The 25164-nt window shown below is 45.8% G+C and overlaps 3 protein-coding genes and 1 pseudogene across 3 annotated transcripts in view; all 4 read right to left on the reverse strand.

Moving 5' to 3' along the window:
* Window positions 1–997: 997 nt before the first annotated feature.
* The window catches only part of LOC140189349 (uncharacterized), a 149944-nt gene continuing 125777 nt past the window's right edge, over window positions 998–25164 (reverse strand). Inside the window, exon 3 of the mRNA XM_072246094.1 lies at window positions 998–1418. Within this exon, the coding sequence (XP_072102195.1) occupies window positions 1018–1418 (401 nt within the window). The 3' untranslated portion in view covers window positions 998–1017. The remainder of the gene's footprint in view (window positions 1419–25164) is intronic.
* LOC140188884 (histone H2B 1/2-like) lies at window positions 2250–5735 on the reverse strand (annotated as a pseudogene).
* Window positions 9423–9890, reverse strand: LOC140188847 (histone H2B-like). The gene has a single exon (XM_072245501.1). The coding sequence runs from the start codon at window positions 9884–9886 to the stop codon at window positions 9512–9514; it is 375 nt and encodes a 124-aa protein (XP_072101602.1). The 5' UTR covers window positions 9887–9890; the 3' UTR covers window positions 9423–9511.
* Window positions 14279–15044, reverse strand: LOC140189085 (histone H4). Its single transcript, XM_072245786.1, has one exon. The coding sequence runs from the start codon at window positions 15002–15004 to the stop codon at window positions 14693–14695; it is 312 nt and encodes a 103-aa protein (XP_072101887.1). The 5' UTR covers window positions 15005–15044; the 3' UTR covers window positions 14279–14692.

Below are 25164 nucleotides of genomic sequence, written 5' to 3' on the forward strand. Positions count from 1 at the left end.
TGAACAGCAGATGGCCCCTGGGCATGGATCCGTGCAGGAGACTGGGATATTATATCCCCAACAGAAAAATGATTGTCGGAGGGGCAGGACCGGCAGCTCAGTTTCACAGTACAAATGCTACAGGTACGATGGAGTGGAGGGGAGAGATGTGTTTGACCAGGGAGAACATCTCAGTGGTACTTAAAGAAGACATCCCTGGGGATTGCCGCATCATGTATACTGGGACCGCCGCACTGCAAAAGGGTTGGTGGCGCAGAATTTATTCTGTGTGTCCAGTTTTATCAATCAGTATTTAGAAGTTCCTACTAGAGACAGGACAGCACTGAACCTCCTTGTCGATCCACCCACCCCCTCCCTTTTCTTCCTGGCACAAACAAAAGTCTGTATCAGAGCGACCCACCGCCTCACAGAGGGAGCCGTGTCTCGGGAGATCTGACCAAACTGACCCTTTCTTTGCAAATGTTCATTTATATTTCAGAGACCCAGGCGGACGAGATTTTCAGTAAATACTGTCAGTTCCATACGGTAAATGTACTTTTGCAGATAAATGTAAAGCTGCAAATCAATATTGTTCTGTGAGGCGGTGGGAATTGCTCATGAAGCGATCAGTGGGACGGTCCAGGGTCAACCCGCAATGTGAAACCCAGACAACGCGGTTTCAGGTCATGAAGACCGGAATCGTTCAATGATCGGAGATTAAATTCACCCTCCGGGGGCTGACTCTGAAAGTTAATTTCCCCGCCCCACAAGGGGAGAGAGCTCCATTCAGCCAGCAGAGAGGGGAAATGAGGCAGGGTGTAGCGGACCGCGTACTCTGCAGACTTTTACCGATTTAATTCGCGGAAGAAACACGACGGAAGGAGAGAAAACGTTACCAGGGATGCCTCCGATCGGGGCCGTGTCAGATACACAGCCGAGTTACTCCGAACGGTAATCACCCGCTGTTCAGCCCTTCCACAGACACTGTGAGTGGCTCTGAAAAGAGCCTTTGGGTAAATAGGTTCAGTTTACGTCGCTTCACTTACTGGCACCGCCGGTTTTCTTGGGCAACAGCACAGCCTGAATATTGGGTAACACACCGCCCTGAGCGATAGTCACCCCTCCCAGCAGCTTGTTCAGCTCCTCGTCGTTGCGGACGGCCAGCTGCAGGTGTCGGGGGATGATGCGGGTCTTCTTATTGTCCCGGGCTGCATTGCCGGCCAATTCGAGGATTTCGGCTGTCAGATACTCGAGAACAGCAGCCAGATAGACCGGGGCTCCGGCACCCACCCGCTCAGCATAGTTGCCCTTTCTTAGGAGTCGATGAACCCGGCCGACCGGGAACTGCAGTCCAGCCCGAGATGAGCGAGATTTGGCCTTGGACCGAACTTTGCCGGCGCCGCTTTTTCCACGTCCAGACATTTCCAAAGTCACAGTAACTGCTCCAGCGACAGGGAGGGAATGTTCACCCGCCCCAGCTCGCATTTTTATATCTTCTTTGAGAATGCAAACTAATGCTCGTGATTGGTTTAATGCTGCTTGTTTTCATTGGTGAAAAGAAATGGCCCAATCGACGAACTGCCTTAATCACCAATCAAGAGCCCGTAAAGGCAGAAGCGCGGAGTGTAACCATCTCCTCCCCAAAGTACTCTGAAAATTGGAAAAAGCCCGCCAAAAAAAACTCATTGTTCAAATTTAATCTGAAATTAAATCATTGCTGATCTGTTTGAGGACTGGGTCTTCGTATTTCCCCCTGTTATTGAAACCGGGCACATTTAATGTAAGTGTAGTTGATAATGGAGTGTCTGGGAACTCAAATTTCTTTCAACTCGTAAAGGAACCGAGTAAAACTGACACTCAGCTTCTGCCCGGTGCTGGTCATTGTGTAAACGTTAGCAGGTTATGGACAAACGGTCTCAAACTGTGACCAGCGGCTAGTCTGCAATTTTTTTAAAAAAACTGTTCTATGAAAGAACCGTGAAGTCGTTCCGGCCTCGAATTAAAATGAGATTCAGAGAAGTTACCTAACTCCAAATAATAAACTCCTGAACCCACAGCTAAAACAGCAACGGGAGTGGGAGGAATGTTAAACACCAGGATTATAGGGGGAAGATGAAGCGGATATTCCAACCGCTCTTTAGCTCCTGTAAAAGCCACCACACATAAAACGTGCGCCATGTATTGCCTAAATGCTAGTACAACTCTCTCAGTGAAATCGTGAGTGGCTCTTAAAAGAGCCGTTGTGTTTTCGATCATCTCACTGGGGAACTTTACTTGGAGCTGGTGTACTTGGTCACCGCCTTTGTCCCTTCGGAAACGGCGTGCTTGGCCAGCTCCCCGGGCAGCAGCAGGCGCACGGCGGTCTGGATCTCCCGTGAGGTGATGGTTGACCGCTTGTTGTAATGGGCCAGGCGTGAAGCCTCGCCCCCGATGCGCTCGAAGATGTCGTTGACGAATGAATTCATGATGCTCATGGCCTTGGAGGAGATGCCAGTATCGGGGTGAACCTGCTTCATCACTTTGTAGATGTAGATGGAGTAACTCTCCTTCCTCAGCCTCTTGCGCTTCTTCCCTGCCTTACCGGCTGGTTTGGGCAGAGTTTTCTTGGCGCCCTTCTTCGGAGTGGGTTTCGCTGTCTCAGGCATTTCAGCTGACCGCTTCAGAACCACAAATCAGCAAAACGGACCCGGAGCACGAATTAAATAGGCAGCGCCCAGAGGTGTATGCTAATGAGGGATGGGATGCCTAGGTTTCTCAATGGCTATTTGAAGTAACGTTCATGCAGTAGGATAATTTGATTGGATAGCTAAAGGAATTCGTTCAACCAATCAGAACTCGTTCTGCACTACCCAGTGTTCGTTTTGGGTAACACCGTGGACAGGGACCTGTCACCGATCTGGTGAGTTGCCGCTGCCGGTTAATTCCGCAGGAAGGAAATCTAAAATACAAAATGGACCAACTACAGCGACAGTATTCGGTCATTCGGCCCGTCGTATCTGCTAGAAAAGCAGATGGAATGAGGAAAACACACAGTTGATAATATGAAACGTTTATGTAATGAAACAGGACAGCAGGAGACCGAAGGTCAAATGGACCAGGTGAAAGATAAATTTACTGCAGCAGCATCATAAACACATAGTATCCACGATACAGTGCTCACAAGAACTAAACTGCTGTACAGAATTGTAAAAAGAGAAGAGAATTAGCAGTTAGTCCTGACGAAGGGTCTCGGCCCAAAATGTCGACTGTACCTCTTTCCCAGAGATGCTGCCTGGCCTGCTGCGTTCATCAGCAACTTTGATGTGTGTTGCAGAGAATTTGAACGAGTCTCAAGACAGTCCATTGCAGTGTAAATTGATCAAAGTGGTGCTGTCTTGAGGTGGGGAGGAGCGTTGTTGGGTTTTGTTAAAGTACGTAATGTCTGTACATTACGTACAGGGTTCATTCTGTACCCGTCAGCCTCTGGTACAGTGTGAGAGTGTGGAGTTCATTCTGTACCTGTCAGTCTCTGGTACAGTGTGAGAGTGTGGGGTTCATTCTGTACCCGTCAGTCTCTGGTACAGTGTGAGAGTGTGAGGTTCATTCTGTACCTGTCAGTCTCTGGTACAGCGTGGGAGTTGGTACTTGGCACTGTGTCTCCCAGTCTCTCATGCAGTGTAAATGTAGAAACTTCTTTCAGATTCATCCTCACAATTGAATTATTTTTAGCTTTTTAAACAATATCACACAATGCGATGTGGCCACACATTTGTTGGAGGAACAACACCTTATGGGTGGCTTCCAACCTGACGGCATGAACATCGAACTCTCGCATTTCTGGTAATGCCTCCCACACCCCCCCCTTCACCATTTCCCATCATCTTGCCCACCCACCATCTCCCTCTGGTGCTCCTCTCCCCTTTTCTTTCTTCCATGGCCTCCTGTCTCTTTCACTAATCAACTTCCCAGCCCCCTACAGGTTTCACACTCACCTTATTTTCTCTCTCCCCTTCCCCAGCTTTTAAATCTACTCCTCAGATTTTCTCCTAAGTCCTGCCGAAGGGTTTTGTCCCAAAACAGTGGCTGTGTTTTTTTTCTATAGATGCTGCCTGACCCGCTGAGTTTGTTCAGCATTTGTGTGTGTGGCTTGGATTTCCAGCAACTGTAGATTTTCTCCTGTTTGTGACACAATGCTGCACATCAGTGTCTCAGTGATGATGTATCTGGTTACGTTGTACTAATCTGAATGGACTTTGGAGCAGAGCATCCAGAGTAACAAGCCCAGACCATTCAACCCAACTCTGGTCTTGTGATAAATGTGTAACTTTCCTCGAGTCTCGGTGTGGGAGGGTTTGAATGGTGTGTATCGTGTAGCAACATTTGAACTGATAGAATTGAGAATGATTTTGACTGTAGATATGTAACCAGTGTGTCCACAGTGATCAGTGATGGGACCTTTGTTTGATCAGATTAAAACATACGTGGGCGGATCAGATCGCTGATGACATTAATATTGGTATAGTTGTGGGTGGCGAGGAAGGTTGTCAAATGGACAGAAGTGGATATAGATCAATTGGAATCATGGATGGAGAAATGGGGGAAATGGATTTTAATCTGGACAAGTGTGAGGAGTTTTACAGGTAAAATGTCAGAAGAAACTCCACAGTAAATGGCAGCACCCTTAGGAGCACTAATACACGAGAGAACTTGATGTGTTCCTCTGTATTATCTTGCAAGTGTCACTAAAAGGAAGTAAACTGCTCTAAAGATCACAGAGCGGGAGCAGTAAGAGGATTCAGTGGGGGGTGGGGTCGCTGTAGGGTAATGTCATGGCTGGAAATGTGCGTAATTAATGACCACTGACATTCTGTTGTGTTTCTCTTTTAGAAGCTGGACTGCTGTTATGATGTAAGTATGTGAAGTTTTTTTTTAAACTGTGCTTTATGTTTCTGTATTTGGAGGACAATAAATGAGTTATGGTTTTCCTGAAATAGAAAATGCCTCATGCCATTTTATTTGTAAAAGTCTTCACACTGCAAGAATACCGCAGTATCAATCTGCACCAAGAAAACCTGATCACATTCTCTTGAGGTTCAATGGCATCGCTGACTCTGAGTTTACTACCGTCGAATGCCAGCAGGGTCACAATCAGCAGAAACTCTCACAAAGCAGCTCTGTTTGTATTGTGTGCTTAGTAGGTCTGTGGGAGATACCCAGAATGTGAAGCTATAGTAATGGAGAGAGACACACTGAGCCAAGTCACAGCTTGATGGGCAGAGAGGAAAACAGAGAATTTGATGTTGTGTCCTTATGCCTGTACTATGCCCAGTTAGAAGTGTTGTTCCTCCGCACAGTGTTCAGCCTCACTGTAACAGTGTGACATCAGACATCAACATGAAAACCAAAATAATCTCAGCTGAGATGTATTCTCTTTCACCTGTTGATCATCTTTGCAAACATTTTACAGGCAGAAAAGGCAAAGAATTTCTGTCTGAGAATCTCAAATGCAACAGCGTGTCACTTCTGCTGTGTCTGTCAGTTCCCCAGCATTTGAATGCTACCAATCACTGAATATGAAGGGGGAGATGGTTGAGAAGACAGCACACCAGAGTCCCAATACGTGGACTTGTCCATGGACTGACCTGATAAATGGCCATAGAGTTGATAACAGTGAGTTGGCGTTCACCGCCTCTCATTTTGGAAGGGATTCACCAGGCCACTGCACCTGCAGATACACCAGCAAGTTCACACGGGGAGAGGCCATTCACCTGCTCCATGGCGGACGGGATTCATTCAGTCACAAGCTATTACAACACCAGCCAGTTCACACCGGTGAGCAGCTAGACTTGGCTCTGTTGTCTCTGTCTCTCAGTACAGCTTCACACCTGTTCCAAGTGTGGGAGGAGATTCATTCAGTTCACCCACCGTGTGAGGCTCCAGTGAGTTTACAATTCATAGAGGACACACTTCTGTCCTAAGTCAGCAAAGAAATTTACTCAAGTCATCCCACCTGCTGAAACACCAGCAACTTCACATCAGGGAGGAAGTTATAAGAAGCTGTATATGGGACTGTTAATGTCAGATTCCACAGATATTGTGGCTGCTCATCAGACCCAGGACTGAACCCTGGTTACTGAGCATTGAGGGGGTTCATCCCACCATCTTAAAATACACTGATGTTTAATATTGTGGATCTGTCATAGACAAATAGATCAATTCCATTTCAAATCCTGTGTCTCAGGTGCTTCCTCCCTGTCACACTGATAATGAACAGTCGAGAGGCCACTCAGTCCAGCTGATACCTGCTTGTGTTCCTATTGCACACCAGAGCTTTCAACCCCATCCCTGCCGTTCACCACTAACTCACCCTATAATGTTCAGGATGTAACTGGTCACCGGTCTGGCGATGAAGAGGTTTACCTTGAATTCACTCCACGACTTTCTGTAAACTGCAGAGGATTAATTTACTGTGGTTTTCTCCGAAATATTCCTCATCCCTCACAGCTCTGGACCAAGGCTGAAGTCTTGTGTTGTTAAAATCTTCCTGTCCCACTCTGTTCATTGTTTTGTGTCATTTTCACTGATTTCGAAGGGCTGTGCCTCACCCTGCCGGGCTGTTGCAATACAACACTCTCCTCTAAAGTACGACAGCAGAATGGTGGAGCAGAAACAAGACGGGTCAGCACAAATGAGGGCTTTGGAGCTCCAGATGTGATGGAGGCTTGAGTTTATGTAGAGTAGAAGGAGGGAATCAGACCAGGAGGATGAGGCTGCAAATGAAAGTTCAGCAACATTTGGAAACTGATTGACTGAAAAAAGAGGTTTATGTTTGCAAAATACTGGAGGGACTCAGTGCCCCCCAGCAGCATCTGTGCAGACAAATAAATAGTTGATATTATGGGCCAAGACACTTCATCCTATCTAGACTGTTTATTCCTCTGTTTAGCTGCTGCCTGACCTGCTGAGTTCCCGCAGTACTTTGTGTGTGTCACTTTACAGTTTATTCCCAGCATCTGCTGAACCTCGAGTTTCATATCTGCATTTCTAAATGAGTGGAACTGTGACAGTTGTTATACAAAATGCTTGTTGACATTGAGTAATAAACAGGAGAAAATCTGCAGATGCTGGAAATCCAAGGAACACACACAAAATGCTGGAGAAACTCTGCAGGCCAGGCAGCATCTGTGGATAAAAGTACAGCTGACGTTTTGGGCCGAGATTCTTCAGCAGGACTGGAGAAAAAACAATGAGGAGTAAATTTTAAAAGGTGGGGGAGGGGAGAGAGAATTCTTAAATTCACACAAAGAAACTCTACATCACTAATACTATCATTGCTACAGCTGGTTTCCAACACATTAAGATATTCTTGTAAAACCTTATTGCTACATTGTTTAGTCTCTCCACCTATTTTGATTATGAATTGCAGCAAATGACCGAGCCAGGACTCAACCGTCTCTCCTTCAGGAACAATTGTATTACCTTCTTTAATCAATATTCGGAACCCTATGAATCCCACACCCCCATTTTCTTAGTCATTCCCCAAACATCTTCAAGTTTAATAGTCCTTCCAATACTTTCACAATATGACCTCCAGTAAATCTTTTTCACAAGCTTCATTACTTTCCTCACCACGGCCTGTGACCTGTTACACTTAATATGATTACACGGAGAGTGATACTTCCTAACTTTCCGAAATGCCACGTTTCTCTCAGTAACTGCCTCTGCACACTCCTCCGTCCACCACGGTACAGCTTTTCTCCCACTACTGCACTTTTTAAATTGAATCTCTGCCACCACTATTTGATGAATAATGTCACAACGTTTCTTTGCAGAAATCCACATCATCCTCACCATTCAGCCCAGACAGACACTCAGCACATAAAACATTCAAACTTCTCCCAATTTGCTTTACCAGAGTTCCACCTCCTAAAAGTGGCCTCATGCCCCCTATATAAATCCAAACCCAAGCTTATAAACATAGGGAAACGATCACTCCCCAATGCTTCATCTCCCATGACATCCCACTACTCACTCCAATGTTCAAAACTAAAGTTAAATTTACAGCATTTTCAGAACTATTATGAACATTAAATCTCGTACCTCTCCCACCATAAAGACTAACAGGATATGAAATATCTGAAACTCTTCTATAAACAAAATATTACCAATCTGAGAACAACCCCACAGTAAATTAATTATGTGTTAAAATCCCCACACCATACAACGCTTAGTGAGCTAGAGCTACGTATACTCTCCAACAAATCAATCGGAAGCTTTCCACAATGGTTATAATAATACACAAACACGAGGAAATCTGCAGATGCTGGAATTTCAAGCAACACGCATAAAAGTTGCTGGTGAACGCAGCAGGCCAGGCAGCATCTCTAGGAAGAGGTACAGTCGACGTTATAATAATATACCACTTTATTGCCCCTACCTGTGGAATCAAATGTCTTCAAATGCCTCATACATTTCATTTACATCCACAACTTTATGGCCTCTCCCTCTCTTTAAAAAAAACTTGCAACACCACCTCCTCTACCAACTAATCTATCACGCTTAATTACAATATAACACTGGAAGGAAGAACTTAAATGCGATAACAATCAGGTTTCCTGAATACATATAACATCACATAGATTTGATAAATCAGAAATAAACGAAGTTTTGACCATTAGAAATCAGGCTTCTGAAAATCGCCCTTCTGATGCAGGCGGGGCGGGAGGTGCGGAATGTAGTGGGGCGTTTATGATTGGTGAACCAGTGCCCATTCTGATTTGAAAGAGCAAATATTCCAATCACAGAGCTGCCTTATTCACCAATCAGACTGTAGAAGCGCGGAAAATACCGTCTAACCGCCGAAATAAACTGAAATTTGCAATACACCGCCAAAAAAGCCTTTGTTGCTGAAATTAAACCACAACAGGTTTGTTTGTCGGCTCTTTACCCCCGTTACTGGAGTCCGACACACTTAAACAAAGTGTAGTTAATATTGCGATGGTGTCTGAGAAATTAGTTCACCGATATCTTTCAATTGATAAACGATTGGAATAAAACCGGTCCTCAGCTGCTGTTCGCGGTCGGTCATTGTGTAAACTCAAGTCAGTTTAGCAAGGGGTCACCCGTCAGAAAGTGGAGCTTTAACAAGTACTCTGAACGACCCGTGACAGTGTTCAGCTCTTGCGTCGGAATGGGGTTAAGAGAAGTATCGAAAATGGGACAAAGCTTAATGAACCCACGGTATTTAAACCAGAAACATTAGCGTCCATGTCAGAGAAATCTGATGACCGAGAGGAAGCGACGGGGAAACGGGTGTGTAACGATTCCGTGTCTGGGCAGTTGGCAGGAATTAACAGAGAAATTGGGATTATACTGAGCAGCGGACAGCAAGTTCTGATTAACGGGGATAAGATTCTGAATGAGCATTTCAACAAAAAATTCCAAATTTACCTCAATTCCATGTCTCAATATCGTGTAACTCTTTTAATGAAACCGTGAGTGGCTCTTAAAAGAGCCTTTGATTTTCCGGTTTGTTTTGTCAGTGAACTTGTCTTCACTTGGAGCTGGTGTACTTGGTCACCGCCTTTGTCCCTTCGGACACGGCGTGCTTGGCCAGCTCCCCGGGCAGCAGCAGCCGCACGGCGGTCTGGATCTCCCGGGAGCTGATGGTGGACCGCTTGTTGTAATGGGCCAGGCGGGAAGCCTCGCCCGCGATGCGCTCGAAAATATCGTTGACGAATGAATTCATGATGCTCATGGCCTTGGAGGAGATGCCGGTGTCGGGGTGAACCTGCTTCATCACTTTGTAGATGTAGATGGCGTAAGTCTCCTTCCTCGACCTCTTGCGCTTCTTGCCAGTCTTGCTCGCTGGTTTGGACAAAGCTTTCTTGGCGCCCTTCTTGGGAGCGGGTTTCGCTGGATCAGGCATTTCCTCGTCGGTTTCAAACACAATAATAAGCAGAAGCTGTCCGGAGCGCGGATTAAATAGGCAGCGCCCAAAGCGGTATGTTAATGAGGATGGGAATGCTGAGCATTTCCATTGGCTGTTTGGAGAAATGAATCACCAATCGGAACGCTGGGGGATGGGAAGCGGCGCCAATGGGCGGGGTTTACCGCTGTCGTTTGATGCGGGAGGAAGTACTGAAGGGCAGAGACAGGCCGGGGTGCGGGCTGAAATTGAAAAGGGAAACGCAAATTTCAAAAGCCGAATGAAAATAAAATCAGATGAAATATTGTAAAATTAAACACTAGGACATTTAGTTCATGACATAGGGCTGCAGGAGAGTGAAGGAGAGATTTGGACATTTCAGTGTAAAGTTTAAATCGAGTTTATTTATGCACAGGTGAAAGGAACAAAGTATTTGTAGCAGCATCACAGACATTGCATCAGAGACACAACACTGACAAGAAACACTGAAATTAAATATGAATTATACCAAAATATTCAAACAGACAGAAGACTATCAGAACAAAATCAAAATAACAAACAGATTATGCCGGCAGTGGGAGAATCATCCCTCTTGTGCTTCTTCATCTCGTCACTCTAGATTCAGTGTCACACAACGCTGCCACTTTGATCTGGCCCATGCCTTCATCAACCAAGTCCAACACTTGCCTTTAGTGCATCTTCTTCCCCCTTACACTGGTTATCGGGTTTTTGGGTGTGTGCCCAGGGTTAGTGGGGGTGTGTGCCCCCTTGGACCTCAGGATTAGGTTTGAGGGTAGGGCTGGTGGATGTATATGCGGGGCTGGGAGAGATAATGCTGTGGAGTTTAGTATGGTGAGATAGGTGGGGCTATGGTGGATAGGGTAGTGTAGTGTAGCCACTTCAATCTGGCCCATGCCCTTCATTAACGTGGCCTGACACCACTTGGCTTAATGAACCGGTGTTGCAAAGGGACACATCGTCAGTAATGCAACCTGGGGTCATTGGGTGTTTTGGGTCTTTAATCATGAGACATCCTCGCCCAGACAACCCAGCCAGGGTTAATCAGGCCCGCTTGTGTTTATCCCATGGATCAAGGTAATGAGAGGCATGTAACTCTGCATGTTGTGGGTATTTTAGACCTTGTTACTTGGCTTTATTTTGACCATTTGGGGAGTAGAATGTTCTGAGGCCTAGTAATCAGGCTTTACCTCCAAGTAAGGTTCAACTTTCCTACTTTCAGTTTAGAATTGTCTTTATTTTGCATCTGTATGCCTGGGATTGCATGGGTTAAATTAACAGTGTTCACTGCAGTACAAATTAGTGATTAGGGCTGTGCAGATTGGTCCATAATTCCAAAATGCAAACATCTCTGAAATCCAGATTTTTTTGTGCTGACATGACATCACAAATGGAGAATTTTACTCAGGATTAAATGGCTTGCCTAATGAAGAGAGTTTCACGGCTCTGGGCCTCTATTCATTGGAACTTCGAAGAAAGAAGGGTTACCAAATTGAAACCTATCAAATAGTGAAAGGGCTTGATTGAGTGGATGTGGAGAGGATTTTTCCTGTGATGGGTGTGTCTAAAACTGGACCACACAGCTTCAAAATAGAGGGGCATCCTTTTAGAATGGAAATGAGGAGGAATTTCTTCAGCCAGAGAGTGGTGAATCTGTGAATTGTTTTGCTACAGGCAGCTGTGGAGGCCAAATCACTGGGTAGAGGCAGAGATTGATAGATTCTTGATTGGTCAGGGCATGAAGGGATACAATGGAAGGCAGGAGATTGGGGCTGAGAGGAAAAATTGATCAGTGATGATGAAATGCCAGAGAAGGCTCAACAGGCAAAATGGCCAAATTCTGCTCCTATATCTTATGGTCTTACGGACTCACTTAGTGACTAAATCTCTCCCAGAAACTGTTGATCTCAGCTTTGACTCAACCCAGCAACTGAGGCTCCACATTACTTATATAAGGAATACAGAAGTTCTTTGTTCTCTGATTAACAAAATATCTCATTTCCATCCTGAATGCTTGTCACCTCATTCTGAGCAACAGACACAAAATGCTGGAGGAAGTCAGCAGGCCAGGCAGCATCTATGGAAAAGAGTAACGAGTCGATGCTTCGGGCTGAGAATCTTCACCCTGAGATCTGATGAAGTGTCTTGGCCCGAAGTGTCGACTGTTAACTCTTTTTCATAGAGGCTGCCTGTCCTGCTGAGTTCTTCCAGCATTTTGTGTGTGTTGCGTTTGACTTCTAGCATCAGCAGATTCTCTCGTGTTTGTGATTTACACCTCATTCTAAGGGTATTTTCCTCAGATATGGAGTTCTCATTCAGGGGAAAGATCCTCCTTGCCTATTGCCTGTCATATCCTGAAAGAATCTAACAGATTTCCTCGTTTTCTCATAAACAGCAGGGAATACAGACCCAGCGCACTCACTCTCCTCTCATATAACCAACCTTCCATCCACGGAACCAACCCAGTCAGTGTGGGGAACAGTCACTGCACTCCCTCTATTGCAGGGATATCCTTCCTGAGGAAGTGTGACCAAACCTGGACACGATACTCAAGGTGTGCTCTCACCAGGGCCCTATATAATCCCAGTGAGACCTCTGTACCCTCTTGTACAATCCCCATGGATCACAGGACAAAATACTGTTTGAACATAGAACATAGAATAGTACAGCACAGTACAGGCCCTTCGGCCCACAATGTTGTGCCGACCCTCAAACCCTGCCTCCCATATAAATAGAACATAGAATAGTACAGCACAGTTCAGGCACTCTCATTACTTGTTGTATCTGCATGTAAACTCAAGTGATTTGTTTGCAAGGATGCCCAGGTCCCTCTGAACATCCCTGTGTGGAAATGACTCTTACAGTTTGTTCCTGGGAATGGGTGATCACACATTTCCCCACATTCTGTTCCATCTGCCACATCCTCAACCGTTCACTCTCCTGTCTACATCCCCCAAACCTTCTCACTACTGACCCTGTCTCTCCCACTCTGCCACAGCAGCAGACGTAGTTACTGAGTTATGCAGCACAGAAACAGGTCCTTCAGCCCAACACATCCATGCTGACCAAGTGGCTAAACAAAATTATTGTCAGTTGCCTGCATTTGGCCCATGTCCCTGTAAAACTTCCCTCTCCACAGTCCAAGAGATATTGCAACTGTGCCCACCTACACCACCACTTGGGGTAGTTTGTTCCATGTAAACAGCACATTCTGTGTACAAAACCTGCTCCTCAGGGTCCTATTTAAATCTTTCCTCTCTCACTTTATATCTGTAATCTCTCGCTTCCAACTCCATAAACCTGGAGATAACAGATTCACTGTTGACCATATCTATGACTGCCATTATTTTATCACCTTTCTAATGTCACATACACTCTGGTGAGAAAGGTCCTGGCCTATGCAGCCTCCTGTTAAATCCCTTTTGCACCCTCTCCAGTTTAATGTCACCCTCTGATCCCAGGGCAACTATAACTGTACTCCGTGCTCCGAGAGTAGTTTCCCCGAGGCTGGTAGAGCTGTAACGTGACGTCACAGTCCAGTGGCCGATACTCTACCCGATGAATGCGAGTGTGGCGAACAGCTTCTTCACCGTCCTGCCTACCTGTGTTTACACTCTGAAGGAATTCGATATCTACACCCCGATATCTCTGTTTTACAGCACTCCCAGGGACAGACCATTCCCCACGGCAGTTCTGCCCTGGTTCGTCAATGACAATGGAACATCTCACATTTATCTGTCATTCCTCAAATCAGTGACCTCATTGATCACCGTCCTGTTGTAATGTTAGTTACATTGTTTCACACTCCACGATATCACCAACTTTAGTGACATCGATAAATTTGCTGAGCCGGGCAGTGACGTTATCAGCCCTGACTCAGCTCCCAGGCTTTTCCTCGCAGCGATACACGCGCAGTGCTGGAGGAACTCAGCAGGCCAGGCAGCATCTATGAGAAACTGGAAACAGCCAACGTTTCAGGCCGAGACCCTCCATCAGCATCTGCACAATGGTCTTGTGTTTGGTTTTCCATCGATCCTAAATTACTGGATAACATGACCCATCCTCCAATCCTCTGCCACCACTCCTGCCCGAGAAACGCGCAGAGAGACAGAGGCGGGGAGGGGAGGAGACAGAGTCAGAGTGACGGACAGAGCCGAGAGCGGCCTCTCATCGTCCAGCTCCGTCTTCACTTTAATACACCCGGCAATTTCCAACGGTTTGTCCGAAACACAGAGCTCCAGAGAGAGAGAAAAAAACGCCCTCTAACACCACGTACAGAAGGAGTTCTAGGAATTTACTGGCGGTCGGACTTCATCGGATCAGAATACAGTGTGATTGGCGCAGGATCAATTTCAAATTGCCCGCCAATTTCAGAGCACCCAGCAACGGTGCTGGAAGACTTTTTAAAAAATTATTTACCGTTAGTTTTATCACGCATTATACAATTTCAGTTTCATTTAATAAATTTAATATCTAATCCCCTGAGTTAAGATTTAAATGCATAATTACGGAGTCGCTTCTCTAAACGAGTGAACTGATTCCTGTCCGAGACGGATAAAAGAATGAAGATCGATCTTAACGCGTTCAGAGGTTCTGAAGTAATCACCGACTGGAAAGGCAGATTCGCAGGAATATTGCAAACCGAACCGATTAATGTGTTTCAAATGTAACTCAGCTGAATGTATCGATAAAAATAATTAAAAGGTTGTGGATACGGCTCCGTCTGTGAGGCGGTGGGTGGCTCTTAGAAGAGCCTTTGTTTCGTGCTCGGGAGGAAGTGGGAGTTTTTCAGCCGCCGAAGCCATAGAGAGTGCGGCCCTGGCGTTTCAGAGCGTACACCACATCCATGGCAGTGACCGTCTTGCGCTTGGCGTGTTCAGTGTAGGTGACCGCATCCCGGATCACATTCTCCAGGAAAACCTTCAGCACCCCGCGGGTCTCCTCGTAGATCAGACCCGAGATCCGCTTGACGCCGCCACGGCGAGCCAGACGGCGGATGGCCGGTTTGGTGATGCCCTGGATGTTATCACGGAGCACTTTACGGTGCCGCTTGGCTCCGCCTTTGCCCAGTCCTTTGCCTCCTTTCCCTCTGCCAGACATGATGCTGCTTCACTCAGGTCGCTGCTCACTGACAAACTGCCTGCTGCTGTCTCCTTTCATACACAGCGCCCCGACCTGCCCGAGAAACGCGCAGAGAGACAGAGGCGGGGAGGGGAGGAGACAGAGTCAGAGTGACGGACAGAGCCGAGACCGGCCTCTCATCGTCCAGCTCCGCCTTCACTTTACCACAACCGCCAATTTCCAACGATTCATCCGACACAAAGCGCTCCAGCGAAAAACAAAACTCCCTCACACACAGTCTGAAAAGAACGAGAGCCAATATCAGGCTAATAAACATGGTGGGACTGATGGGCTGAAATGAGTTTATTTCAACACTAGGAGTACTATGTTATCGGACGGACAGGGCTGGCAGCTCAACATTCCTGGGTTTCATTGTTTTACATGTGAGTGGGGGGTTAAAAATGCAGAGGTTACCTCACTGGGAATGTCACAGCAAACAGAGGCAACCTGCAGTTACACTGTTGGGGTGTTTGTATTGGCCCCGCAACAACCAGTGGGGGGACATTATCTTCTCTAGATTAACTGGAACTTGCTTAATTCTTAAATGCGCCAGATTTCTTCAGTGAATCTGAGAGGTGTTTGAAACATTATGTACAGGGCCCAACCAGAGGTGAGAACAGTTGGGAATGAGCCAGGCCAGGTGACAGTTGAGAGTCAGTGAACATTTTGGGAACAGTGATCACAAGTTTCTTTTTTTCTTAGTTACAAGTAAAAATAAAAGTAGATCTTGTATGAAGGTACTAATTTGCAGGAGGACAAGTCAGGACGGAGGAAGACAGGAGCCAAGGGACATTGTTTGGGACAAGTCCACATCTGATGTGTGGGAGTTGTTTAAAGACCAGCAACTCTGAGTTCAGGGTCAGCATGTTCCGGTGAGGAGTGAGGAGAAGGATGGTAAGTAAGGGATCTTTAGACAAGCAGAGAGATCCTAAATTTAGTCAAAAGGTTATGGAAGGTTTGTGAAGCTAAAGTCAGACTGGGTACCTTTGGAATATAAAGGTAGCAGGGAAATGCTAAAGCAGGTGATAGGAAAGGCCAAAAGGGGCCACAAACTGTCCTTGTAATGTAGGACCAAAGATGATCCCAAGGCCTTGTGATTTGTATTAATAAGACGAGGATAACCAGAGAATAGAAATGTCGACTCAAGATTAAAGGAGGAATGATGTGGTTGAAGTCAGATCAAGTGGCTGAGGTACTGAATGAGTATATTGTGTCAGTATTTACTGAAGTGAAGGAATTGAATGGCAATGAAAACAGAATGAGGCATGCGAATGTGCAGAGACATTTTGAGATTAAGGAGCAGGTTGTGCTGGGACGTCTGAAAAGCAATAAGATGGATAAGACTCCAGGGCCTGAAGGCAAATATCCTACAACAGTGAAAGAAACAAGTGAGCAGATTGCCGGTGATTTGACAAGGATCTATGTGTCCTCGATAACAACATGTGAGGTCCCACAGGACTGGAGTGTCGGAAATGTTGCAGCTTTGATCAAGAAGGGAAATAACAAGAATCCAGGAACCTATAGGCAAGGCAGCCTCATTTCAGTGGTAGAGAAGCTACTGGGGAGGATACTGAGGCACAGGATTTATGCACATTCGGAAAGGCATGGTCTGCTTAGGGACAATCAACATGGTTTTGTGTGGGCAGATCATGCTTGATAAAATTGATTGAGGTTTCTCAGGAAGTGACACAGGCTAAGATATAGGAGCAGAATTCAACCATTTGGCCCGTCGTCTGCTCTGACATTTCATTGTGGCTGATCCATTTTTCCTTTCAGCCCCAGTCTCCTGCCTTTCCCCTGTATCCCTTCATACTCTGACCAATCAAGAATCTATCAACCTCTGCCTTAAATATACATAAAGTCCTGGCTTAACAGCTCCCTGTGGCAATGAATTCCACAGATGAACCACTCTCTGGCTAAAGAAATTCCTCATCTCCACATTCTACAAGGATGCTCCTCTATTCCGAGGCTGTGTCTTGATATTAGACACTCCCATCTTCTGCACATCCACTTTATCACTGCCTTTCACCATTCAATAGGTTTCAATTGGGCCACCCCTCATTGTTCAAAAATTCCAGTGAATACAGGCCCAGAGCCATCAAACACTCTTCATACGACAAGATGTTTCATCCTGGAATCAATCTGGAGAACCTCCTTTGAAACCCATCGAGTTTCAGCTCATCCTTCCTAAGATGAAGAGCCCAAAACTGCTCACAATACTCCAGTGAGACCTCCACAGTACTTAATAAAGTCTGATCATTATTATGATTGGCGCAGATATTGTGAGACGAAGGGCAGGTTGCCATCTGTTCCATATTGTGTACTGATGAATATGTTTGATCTAACAGTAATTGCAGGGACATGGTTACAGAGACTGGGACTTCGACATTCCACTATATTCAATGTTCCACACGGAATTGGCAAAATGTAAGTTATTAGGTTTTATTGTTTTGCAATGGATTTAATTTGGCTTTTTTGACACTGATCAACAGAAAAGACTATGGTGTCAAAGTGAAAACAGATCTAAATTAATTGTAAATATGGAACAAAATAATTCATTGCCTTAGTATTTACCTCCTTCAAATCCGTAATTAGTTGATGCACCTTTGGCAGTATTTACAGTTGAGTCTGTGTCGATAGGTGTCTATCAGCTTTGCACATCTGAACACTGCAATTTTTCCACATTCTTCTTTACAAAACTGCAGAAGCTCTGTCAGAATGCATGGGTTAGTGAGCGAACACTTCTTTTCAAGTCCAGCCACAAATTCTCAATTGGATTGAGGTCTGAACTCTCACAAAGCCACTCCAGGACATTAACTTTGTTGTTTTAAGGCATTCCTTTGCAGCTTTGGTTTTATGCTTGTGGTCATTGTCATGCTGGAAAATTAATTTTCTCCTAAGTTGCAGTTCATTTGAAGACTGAATTTGGTTTTCCTCCAGGATTTCCCTGTATTTTGCTGCATTCATTTTACCCTCTACCTTTACGTGCCTTTCAGGGCCTGCTGCAGTGAAGCACACCCACAGGATGATGCAGCCTCCACCACACTTCACGGTAGGGATGGTGTGTTTTTGATGTTGTGCGGTGCTTGGCTTACTCCAAACTTAGTGTTTGTGATGGTCAAAAGGTTCAATTTTGTTTTCATCAGACCATAGAATCTTCTTCCAACTAACTTCAGAGTCCTCAACAATTCTGGGAAACTCCAGGGAAGATTTCATCAGAGCATTTTTCAACAGTGGCTTTTTCTCTGCCACTCTCCCGTAAAGCTGCGACTGGTGAAACACCCGGGCAACAGTTGATGTATGCACAATCTCTCCCACCACTGAAGCTTGTAACTCCTCTAGAGTTATCATAGGTCTCTTGGTGGCCTCCCCCACTGGCCCCTTCTTGCATGGCCACTCAGTTTTTGAGGATAGTCTGCTCTTGGTAGATTTACAGCTGTGCCATATTCTTCCCACTTCTGGATGAGTGACTTAACTATACTCCAAGGGCATTCAGTGACTTGGAAATGTTCTTGTATCCATCTCCTGGCTTGTGTTTTTCAATTACCTGTTTGCAGAGCAGCTCGGAGTGTTGATTTGTCTTCACGGTGTAGTTTCTCCCAGGATACTGACTCACCAGCAGTTCAACCTTCTACTTACAGGTGTACTATTACTACAATCAATTGAAACACCTTCACTGCACACGGTGATCCCCATTTAACTGATCATGCAACTTCAAAAACTAATTGGCTGCACCAATGATGATTCGGTGTGTCATATTAAAGGGGGTGAATACTTAAACAGACAATTATTTTGTGTTTTTGATTTGTAATTAGTTGAGAGCATTTTGTGGAGATTTGTTTTCCCTTTGACACAAAAGATTCTTCTTCCATTGATTGGTTTCAAAAAAAGTCAAATTCAATCCACTGAGATTCAATGCTGTAAATTTTCATAGGAACTTTATATGTAGGGACAATGATGGTGAAAGGGGGAGGGAAAGACAACATTGGTAGGAGTGGCCTCAAGATCCTGAGGTGTGGTCAAAGGCATTCAAGGAAATATTAAATCAAAGAACATACAAAGAGGCGCTGGTGGTGCACAAGAGAATCAGAGATTTTCTAGGAATCAGTGAAAAGCTAAAAGTAACAAGGAACACGCAGAGAAGTTAACTCAGTAATTTGCATTAGTGTTCACAGTGGGACACAGCAAACATCCCACAGATATCTAACGGTGACATTTCAACATTGTGCCATAATGTATAACAATTGGCATCACAAGGGAGAAACTAATGGGGCTAAAAGCAAACATTACCAGGTCCCAACGACCTGCACTGGAGGGTTTCACAGGAAGTCTGTAGAGAAAGTAGAGACATTGAAGTCTGTCAAAACTCACTGTTACAGAAAGGTCCCAGTGGAGTTGAAAACCATTGCTGAAGAAGGGTGGAAGATAAAAAGCAGGTAACTGTAGTCCTGTTAACTTCACTTCAGGTACTGGAGTTGATAATCTATCAAGAAATAACAAATCATTTGGAAAAGTTTAATGTCTACAGTCAGGTTCACACAGATTCCACGATGACCAAAGTTCCCATCTGAGCTCGTGGTCTGTAACCCCCTCACCACCACATTATGAAGAAGGTTATCCTCCTCCTTGTCCCATTTCTCTGCATTTGGCCCAGATACTTCAAAACCTTTCCTTTCCATCTACCTGTCCAAGTGCCTTTTTAATGTACCTGACTCAACCACTCCCCCTAGCAGCTCTTTCCATTTCCAGCTTCCAGGTCTCTCATGATTTTATACACCTCTGCAATATCAGCACTCATTCTCCAACATTACAGGGAAAATTATCCGAAACACCTTTCCACAAATCCTTTGAGATCCAGTAACATCCCCGTAAATCTCCCCTGTACTCTTTCCAGCTTAATGGTGTCTGTCATACAGCAGGGTCACAAAAACTAAACACTATTTGCGAAATGTGGCCAAACCAATGTGTTGTACAACTGCAACATCTCATCCCAGTTTCTATATTCGGTGCCCTGACTGAAGGCCAGTGTTCCAAAAGCCTCTTCACCACCCTGTCCATCTGGAACCTGGTCTTGGACCCTGTAACCTGGGTTGTTGAATGTTAAGTCATGTTTGACTAACATACCAGAGATTTGAGACTTTACAGGGGAAGTTGGAGAAGTGGTGTTCTTGGATTTTCGGGAGCCATTTGCCAAGGTGCCACATGTAAGGCTGGTGCACAAGACCAGAGCTCAGTACTGGGAAGGAAGTGTGTTAATACTGACTGAAGACTGGTCATCATACTGAGACAGAATAACAGGTCTGTTTCAGACTGGGATGATATTACTAGTGGAGTGTCCCAGTGACCAGTTCTGGATTGTCAATGATTTATTATTGATATTAATGACCCGGAGGAGGGGCAGAGAGTGAGGAATCCACGGTGGCAATGACAGGGAATGTGGTGGGGGACATGTTGTGATTGGACATTTCATCTCTTCAATGGGACATGGGGAAGCTGGTGAGTAGAATACTTGGTAAATGGAGTTTAATGTGGTGAAGTGTGATGACATGTAGAATGGTAGGAGGAATCAAAAGTCAGACTATGATTTATGTGGAGATAAATTGTAAATGAGAGAAATAGAGAGGGGTCGAGGTGCTGAACTACACAACAAAACAGAGACGGGAGCAGTGAGTGGTTCATAAAACCATATATGACCAAGGTTCAGAGGTGAATGGTTCATTGACATTTACTGCTGGGGTGTTGGTGCAGAGAAACAGAGAAGTGTTGTTACTGTGACAGACAAGTGCACAATGATGGATTTTGGGAAGTTAAAGCAGGTCAGGACGTACCCAGTGAATGGAGGGTCCTGAGGAGTGTTGATGAAAGAGAAACCTGGGGCACAGGTAAGCAATTCCCTGCAAGTGCCAAGACAGGTAGACAAGGTGGTGAAGAAGGAGCACGACATGCTTGTCTTCATCAGCAAAGGCTCTGAGAGGAGTTGGGACATCACATTACAGTTGTACAAATCAATAATGACACCACACCAGGAGTACCCTGTGCAGTTCTGGTCACATGAGAGGAAGGATGTGATTAAGCTGGAAAGGTGCAGAAACGATTCACAGGAATGTTACCTGGACTGGGGGCTTGAGTTACAAGGAAAGATCAGACTGACTGAGACTGTTTTCCCTGGAGTGAAGGAGACTGAGGGGAGACCTGACAGAAGATTATAAAACTATGAGAGATGTAGACAAGGTAAACAGGCAGGATCATTTTGCCAGGGTAGAAATATCAAATATGAGAAGGCGCAGCTTTAAAATGCCAGGGTGAGAATTTAAAGGTGGACGTTAGGACAGGTAAGATTTCTAATTCCGTACAGAGAGTGGTGAGGGCCGGGTATGGGCTGCCATGGGGAGTGGTGGAAGCAGATATGATAATGACATTTAACAGGGTTTTAGACAAGCCCATGAATATTCAGAGAATTGAAGCACATGAATTATAAGCAGGCAGAAGAGGTTTGTTTCATTTGACATCATGTTCAGCACAGACATCATGGGAAGAAGGGTCTGTTCCTGTGCTGTACTGTTCTGTGTTCTCAGTGAGCCTCAGTGACAGGGGGAGTCTTTAGCCGGGGTCACAGACAGGTGTATCTGTGGTAAGGAGAGAGACTGCACAGTGGTGCATTACCTCCCTGGTACCAGGGTCGAGGATGGAAATGAACAAGTACAGGCCATTCTGAAAGGGCAGGGTGAGCAGCCAGAGGTAGTGGTCCATATTGGCACGAACAAAAGAGAAAAGTCCTGCAAGGAGAGCTTAGGGAGTTGGGGAAAAAGTTAAGTGGAAACTCTGTGGTCGGGGGGGGGGGGTGGAAATCCCAGTGCCACCTGCTAGCGAGGGAAGAAATACAAAGGTGGTACCGTTATATGTGTGGCTCACGAGCTGGTGCAGGATGGAGGGTTTTAGTTACATGGATCATTGGGCTCTCCTTCAGGACAGGTGATGGGAAGAGTAAGAGGTCAGTAACTGGCAGTGATGGATGTGGATTAACACAGAAAGCAACTCCAAATGGATAAATTAGTGTCTCAGCAGCATTACAAGTGCACACATCTACAAATATCAGAAGAGAAGCAAGAGAAAGAATAAAAAGTAAGTTACCTCCAACAGTCTAACGTGGGGGGGGGGGGGTCATCACTTCCCCGGCTATAGGTTGACTCATTATTGACCCTGATGGCCCAGTGTAAGAATGACTTCATACAGCGCTCCTTGGAGCAGCAGAGTTGTCTTAGTCTGTTACAGAAGATGCTCCTCTGTTCAGCCAAGGTGGCATACAGAGGGTGAGAAACATTGTCCAGAATTGCCAGGATTTTCCGTAGGGTCCTTTCTGCTACCACGGCCTCCAGTGTGTCCAGTTTGACTCCTATAAGAGCCAGCCTTTCCAATCAGTTTATTGAGTCGGATGGCATCACCCGTGTTGGTGCCATTGGCCCAGTCCACACACTGATCATGCAGAATGTCACAAGGTCAAGGTCATCCCAGAGGCTAATCCAGTAAGACAATCTGGATAGAAATCAGGAATAGGAAAAGTGCAATCACTATGATAGGGTTATACTGTAGGCCTCCCAATAGCCAGTAAGAGACAGAAACAGATATGTTAGCAGGTTATGGGATGATGTAAAAATCAACAGAGTAGATTTGGTGAGTGAATATCTCCTCAGAGTAACTGGGATTCTCTTACACCCTGAGGCTTGGATGGAGCATTAAGGTTTCCTGAAACAATATGTCGTCCACCAGGGAGGGGGACATTCTTGACTTCACCTTGGGAAATATGGGACTCAGCGGAGTAGTGGCAGGAACAACCAGTTTTCAAAGAGGAATTAGACAGGTCCTTCAGGAGAAATGACCTGCAGTGCTGTGGGGACAGAGTGGGGAATGGGACCGTGGAAATGTTGTAGCAGGAGTTAGTATTAACTTGACGGGTCAAATAGTCTCGACGATCACAGAATGATTCTCTGCCCAATAATAGTCTGAAAAAATCATTCTGGTCGCCAGTGAATCTTCCAAGCTCCAGGATGGACAAGATCAATTGTGTAATAAGGACACACTTCTGTCGAAACACTGACACTGTATACCAAGCACACTGAGCTGCCAGAGCACAGCACCGGCCAGTGAGGACACAGACCAGTACAACACCCGGCTCTCTACTACAAAGTTCAAAGCTGAAAGTAAATGTATTATCAAAATACATTTCTGTCACCATATGCAACCCTGAGATTAGTTTTCTTGTGGGCATACTGCTGGTTTGTTAGAGCGGTCGGGGAGGGTTTAAACTAATTTTGCAGGGGCGTGGGAACAGGCGTGAAAGGATGCAAGATAGGACAGATGGTAAAAAAGCAAAGATAGCATGCAGTCAGGAAGGGCAGGCAGATGATAGGACATAAATGCAGCCAGCAGGGTGAGTATCAGTGCATGAGGGATGCAGAAACAATTATGGTAGCAAATACAGTACTCAAACTGTTATATCTCAATACCCAGAGTCTACTAAATAAGGTGGATAATCTTATTGCCCTGTTATGGATTGTCATGTTTAATGTTGTGACCATCACTGAATCACGGCTGAAGCATGTTTGTAGTTGGGAGCTAAGTGCCCAAGGTTACACGTGTCAGAGGGACAGGAAGGTGGGCAATGGGGATGGCGTGGCTCTGCTGGTAAAGAATGGTAACAAATCGGTAGAAAGATGTGACAAAGGAAGCATGTGTGTGAGGCCGGTGTTCTGTACTCGGTGTCAGATGTGGGAAGTTCTGGAGTCTCCCAGCCTCCTGGACGGGAATATCCGCACCCAGTGTGTCGAGCTGCGGCTCCCAAGGGATTGCGTTAGGGAACGGGAGTTGCAGCTCGTTGACCTTCGTCTGGTCAGGGAGAGCGAGAAGGTGATTGAAGGGAGTCATAGGCAGGTGGTCGAACCGGGACCACAGGAGACAGACAAGTGGTTAACAGTCAGGAGAGGGAAGGGGAAGAGTCAGGTACCAGAGAGTACCCCTGTGGCTGTCCCCCTGTACAATAAGTACTCCTGTTTGAGTACTGTTGGGGGGGGGGGGTTGGGGGGGAGGAACAGCCTACCTGGGGGAAGCAACAGCAGCCAAGCCTCTGGCACAGAGTCCGGCCCTGTGGCTCAGAAGGGCAGAGAAAGGAAGAGAAAGGCCGTACTGATAGGGGACTCTTTAGTTAGGCGACTCTGTGGATGCAGGAAAGAAACACGGATGGTAGTTTACCTCCCAGATGCCAGGGTCCGGGATGTTTCAGATCATGTCCAAAATATCCTGCAGTGGATTGGAGAACAGCCAGAGGTCGTGGTACATATTGCTACCATTGACATAGGTAGGAAAAGGGAGGAGGTCCTGAAAAAGGACTACAGGGAGTTAGGAAGGAAGTTGAGAAGCAGGAGAGCAAAGGTAGTAATCTCGGGATTACTGCCTGTGCCACGGGAAAGTGAGTATAGGAATAGAATTGAGGTGGAGGATAAATGTGTGGCTGAGGGATTAAAGCAGGGGGCAGGGATTCAGATTTCTGGATCACTGGGACCTCTTTTGGGGCAGATGTGACCTGTACAAAAAGGACGAGTTGCACTTGAATCCCACGGGGAGCAATATCTTGGTGGGGAGGTTTGCTATTGGGGAGAGTTTAAACTAGAACTGTTGGGAGGTGGGAACCAAACTGAAGAGACTGGGGAAGAGGCGGTTGGCTCACAAATAGAGAAAGCTTGGAGACGGTGTGTGAGGGAGGACAGGCAAGTGATAGAGAAGGTACGTGCTCAGACCAATGGTTTGAGATGTGTCTATTTTAACGCAGGGAGTATTGTGAACAAAGCAGATGAGCTTAGAGCATGTATCACTACTTGGAGCTATGGTGTGGTGGCCATTACAGAGACTTGGATGGCTCAGGGACAGGAATGGTTACTTCAAGTGCCAGGTTTTAGATATTTCAGAAAGGACAGGGAGGGAGGCCAAAGGGGTGGGGGCGTGGCACTGTTGATCAGAGATAGTGTCATGGCTGCAGAAAAGGTGGACGTCATGGGGGGATTGTCTACGGAGTCTCTGTGGGTGGAGGTTAGGAACAGTAAGGGGTCAATTACTCTACTGTGTGTTTTTCATAGTCCACCCAACAG

This window comes from Mobula birostris, chromosome 28 (assembly GCF_030028105.1).
Source record: "Mobula birostris isolate sMobBir1 chromosome 28, sMobBir1.hap1, whole genome shotgun sequence".
Classification (NCBI taxonomy): Eukaryota; Metazoa; Chordata; class Chondrichthyes; order Myliobatiformes; family Myliobatidae; genus Mobula; species Mobula birostris.